Source organism: Buceros rhinoceros, unplaced genomic scaffold (assembly GCF_000710305.1).
Source record: "Buceros rhinoceros silvestris isolate BGI_N320 unplaced genomic scaffold, ASM71030v1 scaffold24449, whole genome shotgun sequence".
In the NCBI taxonomy this organism is placed as follows: domain Eukaryota; kingdom Metazoa; phylum Chordata; class Aves; order Bucerotiformes; family Bucerotidae; genus Buceros; species Buceros rhinoceros.
The window spans coordinates 39,350-52,393 of record NW_010433711.1 but is presented as its reverse complement, the minus strand read 5'-3'; the positions used below and the strand labels follow the sequence as shown (position 1 = coordinate 52,393).

The 13,044-nt window shown below is 43.0% G+C and overlaps 1 protein-coding gene across 1 annotated transcript in view; it reads left to right on the top strand.

Moving 5' to 3' along the window:
- The window catches only part of LOC104500551 (nuclear factor of activated T-cells, cytoplasmic 3-like), a gene marked incomplete at its 5' end in the record, with an annotated part of 52,272 nt that overhangs the window by 21,634 nt on the left and 17,594 nt on the right, over positions 1-13,044 (top strand). Inside the window, 6 exon segments of the mRNA XM_010144213.1 lie at positions 3,851-4,050; positions 5,210-5,382; positions 6,149-6,289; positions 8,165-8,220; positions 8,813-8,939; positions 10,585-11,637. Of these exon segments, the coding sequence (XP_010142515.1) occupies positions 3,851-4,050; positions 5,210-5,382; positions 6,149-6,289; positions 8,165-8,220; positions 8,813-8,939; positions 10,585-11,637 (1,750 nt within the window).

The following is a 13,044-nucleotide window of genomic DNA, read 5'->3' as shown; positions in this document are numbered from 1 at the left end:
GCTGTAGTAACCTGGTGTCACAGTCCTGCTGTGGTATAATAATGCTCTGCAGCGATGTGAGACAGGCGACAAGTAGGCAAGCTCGCATCATCACACAGAAAAGGCACTTGCTAAGCTACTGATACCTAACCCGAGCTGCTGGTGGGTGGGCGTGCTTTGTCAGACTTGACCACCACTTCGCCTCCCACCATGTGCAAAAAACCAGGCTCGATAGGTCTTTCATGACAGCGTATCTGGGCCAGTAGGGGGTGAACTGTGCTGAAGACCAGTGGCCGCAGAACCAGTGTTAGCCATGGCTTTGAGCAGTCTGGTGTAGGACATGGCCACGGCAGGTCGCAGGAGATACCACCACAGCTGCTGGCAGGGCGGGTATTTTGCTTCACTAAATTCAGCTCCTGCTCTGTGTAGGCTTCTGCAGAGAGTTCCTGTGCTGACTGCAGACAGACCAGCCTAGTTCTGGGAGCATCCCCCTCTTCTCTGGCATCACCAGCAGCTCTAGAACGGGTGTGTACATGGTGTTGTAAGGGAAGGGGAAAGACAGCTGTAATTGGAACTTGGCTTTGTCACAGTGACCCCATTTGGAAGTTACTCAAGTTTTTGAATAGGTCTGGCTTGTAATTTATGTAATTCCCAGTATTAGTGAACACATTTAACGAACGTCACATTTAGGCTGTATTCCATTGCGTTAAGGTTTAATTTTAACTCTGAGGAAAATGGATGATGGAGTTGCAACATTGAGAACTTGGGACAAGATGGCTGCTGTAAATGCTACATCCTCGGACCTGTTGAATTACAGTGGTCAAAAGTCCCTGAAGTTCCTTTAAACTCCTAATTCAGACTTGGAGAAAATAGGAAAATTTTCGTTTGGTATTTAAAAAACCCCACCCTTCTGGAAAGGTGCTGGAGCTCTGCATCAAGTATAACATAATATAACATAACATAAACTTAATGCATTGATGTTTCCAGCTGGGAGTCCCCACACTCCACTATCAACACGACACTAACCCGGAGTAAAGCTGGTGTGGTCCAGCTGTGTTCCTGTAGTTGACAGGTGACTTCCAGCGACTGAAGGGACTCTGTCTCCACTGCAACATTCGTAAATGCTTCAGTATCACATTTATTTACGTGGGAAGCAACTCTGATAATGGTCTCGCCACTCAGTGGCTGAGAGGGTTTTTTTGTTTCTGTCTCCACTGCAACATTCGTAAATGCTTCAGTATCACATTTATTTGCGTGGAAAGCAACTCTGATAATGGTCTCGCCACTGCAGTGGCTGAGAGGGTTTTTTTGTTTGTTTGGTTTGTTGGAGGTTTTTTTGCTGGATTTAGCTCTCTTTGTACGGAGAACTCCAGAGAAAACAGAAGGATTTTACATTTTTTGACAGAACAAGTGTCTCCAGATAATAAACATGCACATATAACTGCAAATAAATGAGATCATGTAAGAAAGTAGTTGGAAATCTGTAAGTTACAGGAGTGGTCATTGTATTAGATAAAAGCTGCCATGACTTTTAAAGGTTGCTTGGCTTTTTGAGGCCAATGATCTTTTTTCCTTCATTATAATGAGAGACCACATTATAGTGAGGGGGTTGTTAAAGCCATGAGGAGACGTGGTTTGTGGGTTTGTTCCGCTTGCCTGTGCAAGCGTGCATTCTCGATAGGAGCTGGAACTAGGTGGGAAGACTGAGGAGAAGTCTTTTGAGTTTAAGGACAGAAACGCTTTAGCGCAACCTCATTTGTCGTCCATGTGCCATGCAGCACAAATGTTGTCTGCGTTTTGTGGTAAAAGTTGAACAGCACCAGCCTCTTAAAGTCACCGTGGCTGGGAGATGTTGTACATCTCCCAAGAAAGGTACAAGGAGATTTGAGGACAAAAGCACTCGGAATCCTTTGTCTACAGCCGTCAACAGCAGCGCGATCTCCGAACTGCAGTAGTTGTCTAGAGCTCTCCCAGCCCAGAAAAGCAACGGCTGCAGTTTTGTGTCTTTCCTCTCCATTCACTTTGGGGGAGGGGGGGAGAGTAGATGGGGGCATTTTTCCCAAGTGCAATCTCCTAATGTTGTGACTGTAACAAAGAAAGTATTTATTTATGTATAGAGCTCTTGTGTTAACCACTCAAGATGCGTGCAGTGTTGCTCAATAATGCTGATATGCTGTGGCTTCTCTGTAGATGTTTAGCTGCAGTATGTCTTGGGATTATTATTATTTTATTTAGTGCGTTTGCTGGATAGGAAGAGGTGAGGAACAAGCCTCAGTTGTTGTTTCGGGTTTGTTTATTTGAGTAAGCTCAGATTCATTTGTCATGGGTGATTGAGATGTTGGCTGTTGTGCTTCTCGATCACGTTTTACCTCACTGGGTGACTGGGAAGAACTCTAACTGAAATGTGAGACCCGCCCCCGGTGGGGGATCTAGCTGTGTTAATTAATGAGCGTTACGTCTTGGACAGAGCATTCCTGTAAGGCCAAAAGCTTTGGGAATGACTCTGTAAAGTTCCAGACTTTCTGTTTGTTTGTGATTGAGAAGTTCTCCTAGAAGTGACAGGACGGGCAGGTGCTGTCATAGCCGTAACGTGACTCTGGAAAACGGGTGTACAGAACACTCGCTGCCAAGAGCAGTGCGTCAAGGGTCTAGGGCTCTACTGACAGCTGGGCAGGATGTGCTGCCGCTGACCGGGCTCAGTTACTCCTCTAAGGGACCCTGGCAGTACAGGGGGAACGGTTGGACTCGATGATCTTTAAGGTCTCTTCCAACCAGATGATTCTCTGATTCTATGAAATGGACATGGTGGTGTTTGGGTTCTCAGCGTTAGTTCTGTAAAGAGGTAATATTGTTGTGAGACCAAATAATGCTCCTCAGAGACAAAAATATTGACATGGCAAACCCACATTTAAAGAGAGACGGTCTGGCCCTCCCTCCAGTTTGAACATAAGCTGATGGGGAAGTGGAGGAAATGGAAACCTGCCGCGTTGTGGTTTAGACATGGCGCAGCGTGCTTCAATCCGCCAATGGCAGGAAGGTGACGTAAACTTCATAGATTTATGAAACCTGTTTTATAGGCTTTGGAGTTATAATTGCAGTGGTTAAAGGAAACTTGTGTGTTACTGTTGGTGACATTTGTTCCCTTAAACCTTCTGGATAACGTGTTACCAAGGTGCTGTGATAAAACCAGCTCTTTCTTTTGGAGTTAGGTTGGTGGAGTTTTTCTCGGTTTCAACACGTTTTTGCTTAGAATTCTTACTGTGAGCTCCAGCCATAGGAGGACAGCGCAGGTGTGCACTGCTGGTTAGTCACATGTGTTTATAGAAAACTCCAGGTTTTCAACGTTTTCTTTGCCAAAAATAAATCATACTTGATTATCTAGGTATGAATTAAATTCTCTTTGTACTAATGTAATACATTGCATTCAGAAAAACCTCTTAAGTTTAATAGAACGCACTATTGCATTCCATAATAGGGAAACTAAACTTTAAGTATCTTTAGGATTTCTAGAAATTAGGTGTATCCTAGTAAAGTTGGTAATTGGCTTTGATTATAAACAGTATCAGAACACACCTATAACATAGGACAGCTTTGATGTAGAAATTCTGTAGCTGAAACAATTCTCTTTTGAGAGAGTCAAAAGGAATAAAGAAGTTTTAGAGACCTTCTTGTTTTGGTAAAGGTTGCTGGTACTTGTAGTGAGGGATGGATACCTGTACTCAGTTCTCTGATTTCTGAAGCGTTTGAAGACGTTCGTAATTAAACACTACTCTTGATTCTTCAGTCTTTGTGCTAGGTGTATATTTGTACTATGCAAATGCAGTAAAAAAAATCCACTGACATTTTAATATTAAATCTGCTTTTCTGTCAGCTCCTGGGCTACAGTGAGAAGCCAGTAAACCTGCAGATGTTCATCGGGACAGCAGATGATCGCTACTTAAGGCCTCACGCCTTCTACCAGGTGCACCGGATCACAGGGAAAACAGTAGCCACAGCTAGTCAAGAGATAATCATTGCCAGTACCAAAGTTCTGGAAATACCCCTGCTTCCTGAAAATAACATGTCAGCCAGGTAAGTCACAGCTTGGATTAGCTCTTTAGTTGCTGTGGGTTTTGTTTTCATTTGTGCAAAAGTGACAGAAAAATCGTGTAGACTGGCGCGTGTTCCGTAAACGTGACTTCGGATTAAGAGATACCTCTCTTCGATTACACGTACCAATGTCCCGGTGGTCAGAAGAAAGGACTAGAGAGACAGGGAGCTCCTGAGAGTGATGGGGAGATAGCTAGAGGGATTATAGTTCCCCAGAGTCCACACAGATGCGTATGTGACCCCACATTCGTAGAAGTGCATGGAGGAAGTGCAAGGTGGAGGTTTTGTTGGATTCTACAAAGACCTCAGACAGCTTCCTGTGAAAATTCAGTCACGCTGTTCAGCTGTGTGTTTCTTGGTCTAATGTGGTGATTCATGTTGCTGGGCCTATCCCTTGGTTTGATTATGGGTTTTTTTTTTTGGTTTTGGCACTTGTGTTACGACTTTTCAGGTCTTGCCAGATAGAATGTGCTAAACAATAGTTGAATGGTTAATTGTAGCAACAATTAAACTGCTCTGTTCTAGCTGGAGGATGAGGGAGCAAAGTAAAGCACCATTATTTGTCTGTGGAGCACATCTGCTTCTGAAGGCAGCTGAAACTGTCCTAGTTGCAGACCTCGTGCTAGTGCCATTGATTGCTGAGAGCCCCCGATGCTGCGGAGGACTCCCCTCCTCGCAGGCTTATGCTCGCATGCTAGCTTACCAGAGGAGGTGTCTCCTCTGTAACCGGTAGCTGTGTGGAGTGGTGCCTCAGAGCTGATGGCTGCTTTGGTCCTTCTCTGGTGCTTCCGAAGGCAGAACTAAACAGGTCTCTTGCTCCTTGTAAATGATGTTTACTATGGTAAATGACTCACTTGGAATGTTAAACAATGTGCAGTAACACGTAATCGTTTAAAGGTTCAGAAAACCGACATCTGGCCATTTACAGGACAGGATGGCCCAACAGTACTTGCTGCCGGTTGGCCATAACAGATCTTTTGATCATCTCAGATGTTTAACATTTGAAATAGTATTACACGGGGGAAAATAGAGTGCTCGTTGGTCTTTAAGAGAAGACAGGCTTACGGCGTGTACTTTGGCAATAGTTTGATTCATTTTCTTCCATTTCTCTTCTGATCCATCCATCCTCACCTCACTCCAGTATCGATTGTGCTGGTATTTTGAAACTCCGCAATTCAGATATAGAGCTCCGTAAAGGAGAGACAGATATTGGAAGAAAGAATACCAGAGTGCGGCTTGTGTTCCGTGTTCACATCCCACAACCTAGTGGAAAAGTCTTATCTCTGCAGACTGCTTCCATACCTGTCGAATGCTGTAAGATTGCTTTAACTTATACGTAATTTATACTCGTGTTTTCTGCATGTGTCAGTGGTATTGTCATTCTGACTGTTTAGCGTCAGAATTATGTAACAAGTGTGTGTAAAAAGTATTGTGTGTAAAGAGCTAAATTACCAAAAATTAATGTATCGTTTTTAAAGGTGGTACTTGCCAAGTGGCAGCCTGAAGGTTTGGAGGAAAAACAGTGTTTTAGGCTTTAAATGTAATATGGCAGTCGCACGGCTCGCAGCTTGGGTAGTTCCTGGGTGCAAGCAGAGGCAGCTGATAGAGCTCCCTGAAAATCAGTGTCCGTTGCCAAAAGAGCTAATACCATTTCATTTACAAGAGTTGTCCCATTACTTGTCCTCTGTATCTAATGAACTTGCTTCTAGAGAGATCATTTGTTAAATGCTGCCACTAAGGAATTAAAACATGACCTTAAACTAAATCTGAATTTCTCCTAGAATTAATTTTGTCTGTAAAATAAAAGGAATTTTTAAACCAATATTCCTAAACTAAAAATTGCATTTGCTCTAACAGTAGCGAGTGCTGGGATTCATGGCTTTCTGGTGTTTCTTTTCTATAATTATATAATTTCAACATGATTTCAAAAACAAAGGTAAATGATACCCAGATATGGTCTAGATGTGTAAATAGATGGTTGTTTTAGTTTCACCCCTGATTCTTCAAGTTAGGACCATAAAAGAAATGCCATTGTGATGAATGATTTTTCCCTTAATTCTCTATTCTTTTTTTTTTAAAGCTCAGCGATCTGCTCAAGAACTTCCTCAAATTGAGAAGTACAGCATCAATAGTTGCTCAGTAAATGGAGGCCATGAAATGGTGGTGACAGGATCCAATTTTCTTCCAGAATCCAAAATCATATTTTTTGAAAAAGGGCAAGGTAAATGCTGTCTTACCTTTTTTTTTTTTTTTTTTCCTTTTTGAAAAAAAAACCAAAAACCCTGCCCAAGCTTCTTGGTTTTTGGTGGTTTTTTTTTTTTTTTTTTTTTTTTCCTTCTTGAAAACAAAACCAGAAACCCTGCCCAAGCTTGATTTTTAAGCAGTAAGGAAGTTTTAAAAAGCTTCTGTTTGGGCACTGGGCTGTAGTGATTGGCAGTTGGAGATGAGATAATTCAGGAGGACAGTGACAAGCTCCCTATCTTTGAACTGTGGCTACTGGAAGGGTGCTGTTGACAGATCGTAGGGTGTATTTTCTCCTTGTTACCAAAACTGAAAAGGGGAATTAACAAACAGGTACTATTTGGCACCGGTGTTACATCTGATTTAATCCTTGCACAGGAACTGACTACCAAGCTAATGAAACAGCAGTTAGTCACAAAACACTAGTGCTTTTTCTCACATATTTGCATACGATTTTGGATAGAAGTTACTCTTAAGGGATGCATGTTTGGAAAAGTCTCCAGCTCTGGCTCGGGTTTGGTGAGCAGTGTGTGCCTCAGCTGGGGCTGTGCCTCCCTTCAGCTGTAAACAGGCGAGTGTGCGTGTAGGTCGCACCCTGGCACTCAGCAGCGGGGTGAACAGCAGGCACCTTCTGCTCGCGGAGTAGAGAGGGGTGAGAGCCGGTCTAGTGTTCAGTTGCCCAGAAACCAGAAATGTGGGTTGCATTACGTGGTTCTCATTCGCTAGAATCCAAGCGCAGCCTCGGAGGCAGCGCTCGGTCAGGGGTGAGGGCCACAGAAGGCTTTTGCTTGTGTATTAGCCGAGTGGAGTTAAAAATCACGTGGCAGGTACGTGTCCAGGTGAAGCATATGAGACACGTAGCGGTTCCCTCACACTGTGAAATCTGAAGCAGCATTTAACTGCTTCCTACTGAAGTTGAAAATTTAGGCCTAGTAGCTATTACATCTTAATGTTTCTTACTTTAAAACTAAAAGGCATGAAAACCAGTGAAATATAAAAAACATAATGTTCCTTCTCTTTCCTGCCTGTCCCTTTAACATAGAGACCATAAAATTTAACCACTGAAATTATCATTGCTGTGACTCGAACACCTGATTTGAACTTTTGGGAAAACAGTAGCAAAAGTAAACCATTAAAAGTTTACAACCAATCCAGTTACTATTTTCTTAAATATTCAAGTAGAAGATGGAGGAGTTTTTGCTAAATATGCTTTGACACACAACTTGAAGGCCTGTTAGAGGGGGACTGCTGCTGGACAGTGGGTGCCCTGGTAACCAGTACAAAAGCCCAGTAACAGAGCAGCCCCGGTGCTGGAGTACGGGTAATGGGTTATGCTAGGTCAGAGCAGAGGGGGGGTCACCGAGGTGACTGACTTCACTGGCATTTGAATTACGGGGTCTTTTGGTTCAGGGGAGGGTGTTTTGTTTTAACTGGATAACCTGGGGGGTATGTGCATGAAGCTACAGCATGTTATCTCTCGTCTGGTGACTTACAAGTTAAGTCATCAGCATGTTTGAGTAGCAATGTACCTACCTTTCAAAAAAGTCTTTAGAAAAGTGGGGTAACTCCCCCTATACCCTCGGAGTCCACGCTGCTGCCTCGGGGGGTTAAGTCGAACTGTGGAAGCAGCCGGCTCTGTTAAAATGCAGAATCCTGCATTGCAGCCAGAGCGGCTGTAGTGCTCAAATTCCTAAAGCATCTCTATATTTCCCACTTTGTTTACAATATCTCCGCCAGTTGAATGGCCTCTCTGACTGAAAATAAATGAAGTTTTATTTTAAGTAGTTTTAAGTAAGTATTTAAGTGTTTGAGAAAATGCTTTTTACTTGAACTATTTGTAAATTTCTCTCAACAGATGGACGGCCTCAGTGGGAGGTAGAAGGGAAAATAATTAGGGAAAAGTGTCAAGGGGTGAGAAACAATTTTTCTTACTTTAGAAAGCTTTGTTTTAAAATGAGAAACTAGACATGTTCATTGTTGTTCTGAAATGCAGACTTCATTTAGTAACGTGAAGTAGATGAGTGGCTGATTCAGACAGACAACTGGAGACTTCAGAATTGGCTCAGCACTGTAAAGTAGCCATTAGACTGTTTTGAAGAAACTGGAAATAGTATTCTTGTTGTGGAAGCAATGAAAAGAGACGTTGAAAATAGAAAACTGAAGATAATTTTGCTAAGATGACAATTTCTAGTGCATTAAAATTTTTCCTAAAAGCTAAATGGTCCAAAATACAAATCTTTGAGTGCTCAAGGTTTTTCTAATGCTCTGGCACCATCCTTTAGATGACGTGTCTAATTAAGAGCATTTCCTCCAGAATGCTTGTGCTTAAAACCAGAAAGTCTCCTATGCTATTGTTTTACTACATAACGTCCATAAACTCAGTGTTTACCAGTTTCAAAATACCCATTTGCTTTAGTTTTGCCATAAGTGTTTTGTTTTTCTGTAGTTAAGAGCGGTTTCATTTCCATTCGATATGCAAAACATTGTTTCAACTTTGATACAGGCAAACATCATACTTGAAGTTCCTCCGTACCACAACAAGACCATTACAGCTGCAGTTCAGGTGCAGTTTTATCTCTGCAACGGCAAGAGGAAAAAAAGCCAGTCTCAGCGTTTTACTTACACACCAGGTATTAAATAAAGAATTTTAAAGCTGTATTTTGTTTTGGTTTTGGGAATAGACACTGGAAAGTACTTCAGACACTCTCATACCTTTGACAGGTAGATAAGACTAGCTGTGAATTGTTTGTAAAAGAGCTTACTTAAGTTTGTGTAATTAAAAAGCTGGAAGTGGCAGTAATAAGCTACAGTGCTAGAACTACAGCCAAACATTTCTTTGTTACATTTTCAACAGAATAATTTGTGTTCTGATTTTTTTCGAAAACGATGGTGATGAGTCTCAGAGGCTGCTCTTCTAAATAACCCTAATAACAACATGGAGGATGACTCTGACATCATAGAACAGGTTTTATGCATTTTTCCTCCTCCTCAGATGTCAACAAACTCCAGTTTTAGACACAAGGAAAAAAAAAATTTTTAACCCTTCTGGACATACTGCAGCATGTTTGTTGAGAGAAGATCATTTTGTAACTTAGGCAGAAGCGAAAACTGTCCCTGTGACCTGTGCATGCAGCTGAAACTTCGCAGCCCCTTCCATCTGCGCCGAGGAAGTGGTTACTCCTGCCTCGGCAATGCCTGCTCCTCTGCCTGCCACTTGCTGTCTCTCTTTGGCGAGTTTTGCTCACTTCTGCTCTCAAATCACCTACTTCATACCTTCCTGTGCAGCTGACGCAGTGTTACCGGCGTATTCGGGACACTAACTGGACACGAGTTGTGTTACCAGCTTTAGGTGGTACTTCTCACCCATTCTTAAGATTATCAGCTCCTAAGATAGTTACCAGACACATATTAAACTATATTTCTGTTTAAGGCATCCATACTTAAATTATTCAAATGGTAGAGTGAAGTAATGACACTTACTGCTTAAATAAGAAGCAAATTTAATTATAACTGCAGCTGTTACTGCACAAACATTTGAAAATCCATTTTATATATAACTATATACAGTGATTTCTTTGTGTATTGTGTGAAGTAGTAAATGCACAGTTACAAGTGTCTGCATTTTTCTACTACTTGTACTTAAAAATCAGTAGGCTTTTCTCATGAGCTTAAAAACAAACAAATATATAATCTTGTAACCGCGAGTGTATCAGTTTGTAACTCTGTATTACAAGAGCAATCGTTGCCATCATTGAAATTGGAGGAGGTGCTGAAAGAGCTGCTGTAATTAAAACAGCACGTGCTACTCTACTCAGACTAGTTTACCTGCTGCTGAAGTTCAGCTGTTATCCCGATCAGAGACTGAAGAAAGTTCGAAGCCAGCTAGAAATTCCATTCCCCTCTTCCTAGTGCCTGGTGCTGAAGCCTTGTCTGCTTGTTGTCGGTGGAGCCCAGCAGCAGCCCCCGCCCCGAGGAGCTGTATCCCTTAGAGAGACTGGACTGTCTCTGGTTCTGTGTCTTTAAACATAGATTGTGCAGGAGGGTGTTTTAGAAGGAAAGGTAGCGGCCTTTGAGTAAGTGCTAGGAGAGATCTTCTGGCTTTAAGGGTTAACATAGGAGGCATAAAATGAAAAAAAATGAAAGCAGAGCTCAAGAAGGGAAATTAAAGCAAAGACATGAACTGTAGTGTTGTGGCTGTTAAACAGCAATCGGTGTGCATTTATCACAGCATACAAATGGGCTGGAATTGTAATACAGTGTTTTTACTTCTTCTAGTTATAATGAAGCAAGAGCACAGAGATGAGGTGGATTTGGCCACTGTTCCAGCTTTGGCCCTGCCTCACACAAGCAGTGTCCAGGGCCTGCACTCTATCCAAACTCAACTGCCTTCACCAGAGCAAGGGCATCCACATGACAATTTACTGTCCACATCACCCAGGAGCCTCGTGTGTCCAGTCCAACCACCCTACACAGCCATGGTGACCTCAGCGGTATCCCATCTGCCACATATGCAAGGTAGAAACCTCAGTCCAAGTGAAGAGTGTCATGTTTTGCCTCCTGCTGTGGTTCAGTCTTTTCAGGTAACATCAGCACCTCCTGGGAGGCCTTCTTACCAGCCTATGCAGTCTAACAGCGTCTATGATGGACAGCCTGGTCTTCCTATGAACTCTGTCTCCAGCCAAGGATTTGATGCTATTTCATTTCAGCAAGACACAGCCGTACCTCATCTGATCAATCTTAGCTGCCAAGCTCTACAACCAATGCAGTTTCATTCTTCAAATCCAGGTTCTGTGTCAACATCAAGTACAGCAGGGCACCCGCTAGCACACCCAGCTCATTCAGGACAATCATCTTCTCACCTACCATCGATGGGATACCACTGCCCCAGCACAGGGCAGGGCTCCGTCCCTTCGGCAATGAGTCGGTCCCTTGGGCAGTCTTCTCCCCAGCTGCAGCAAGTCCCGTACCATTCTGCAAATCCAGCATCCGCTTCGTCCCCATCCCCAACAGCTTCCCACCCTTTGGTCCATTCCCCGCTGTCTGGACCTTCTTCACCCCAGCTACAGCCTATGCCTTACCAATCTCCGAGCTCAGGACCTGCCTCATCCCCGCCGCCAGCCGCTGTCAGTCACTCAGGACAGCACTCCCCTCAAGCGCATAGTCCAGCACTGGGAGGTCTCAATGCAGCGCCGTCCCTCGTACACCACGCCGTATGCGATTCATCTCCGTTTTCACCAGATGGGGCAGCTATTAACATTAAACCAGAACCTGAAGATCGAGAATTGAATTTTCAAACAATAGGACTACAAGACATCACACTAGATGATGGTGAGTGGATGTAATACTTCAATACTGGGATACAGGCTGTGTTAAGCTACAGCGTGGGTGAGGGTTGTTTGGTTTTGTTTAGCACTCACACCTCTTCACAGAAGTAAAAAATGGAGTCGTATTTCTGTGTCCAAAGCAATGACTTATATAAATCTAATTATACCAGGTCTGAATTTGTTAGTTACACAGTTACTCTGGTTTGCCTGTAGACTTTGTTTTTGTCATAAAACAGGGCTTGAGGGTTGACTCCTACACATTGACACCTCGTACACAGAGAATTAAGTTGAAGCCTTTTCTGACTGTCGTCTTGGTGTGTTTCGGTGAAAGTCATACTAATGGATGTAAGTTGCAGAAATGCAGTTTAGAGCCTTGTTTCTGGGAGCGGGCGTAGTTTTGAAGGGCAGGCTCGTTTTTGGAACCGTGTGCCATGCAGTTTGGCTCTGTCTTAGTCTCTTCTCAGCCATTCTCTAGATCTGCTGTCATCATTCAGCACCTCCCCTCGCAGCAGCTGGTCGCCTTCTCCTTAGCACCCTGGCTACCTTTTTGAGAAATTCACTTGTTTAACGTAAACTGAACAAGGACATTCTAGTGCTAAAGGCCAGGCTATAAAGTTTTCTACTTCAAATACTTGGACAGTGTTAATTTATGAAACTTGTCCAGCCAAGTGAAAAGAAAGAGATATCAGATCCTAAACATCAGACTGTCTGAGGCAAAGCAATTTAAGAATGTCTCGTTGATAGGATTGGAAGAACAGAAGGCCTGGCCTTACAAAGGTGTGTAAAAGGTATCTGGTATTGAGGATGGGGTTCTTACTCGTATCCCTTTTCTACAGTAGCTTTAACATTTGTGGTTTGGTTTTTTTTTTTTAATCATCCCTGGTAGTAACCTAATTGCAACTGCAGTAGTGCAAAGACTTAAGTGTAGGCCATCTGTTAAATATCGTCAGTCCCAGCTCCTTGCACAAATGGAGCTTTGCTGGCGTTCCCTCCAGTCTGTAGTAAGAATGTTTAGCAAGAAGTGCCTTTGAAGACACAGCACACTGGAAGAGAATGACAGAAACTGGTAATACAGCGGGGCTGTCAGTCAAAGGGCCACCCTAACTAAACAGAGCACTCTTTTTAGAACTGTTTATTCATCAACTTCACTCTGTTTAGAAGCTAAGGGACTGATTCTATCAAGGACTTGCTGAGAGAAGAGCAAAGCCTTCTGAAACACAGTGCAACCAAAAAATAGCATCCTCTACTTCTGTACTAGAGGAGCAAGAAAGATCCCTAATGTTGCAGGAAGTGTTAGAACCTAGCTTTTTCTCATCTTTCTTCCCTTCACGCTCACAAAAAAGATGTCGAAATAAAAATACAACTAAATCCTATAGTTAAACTTCTCCCAGTGTAAGCAGAAGGGTTTAGC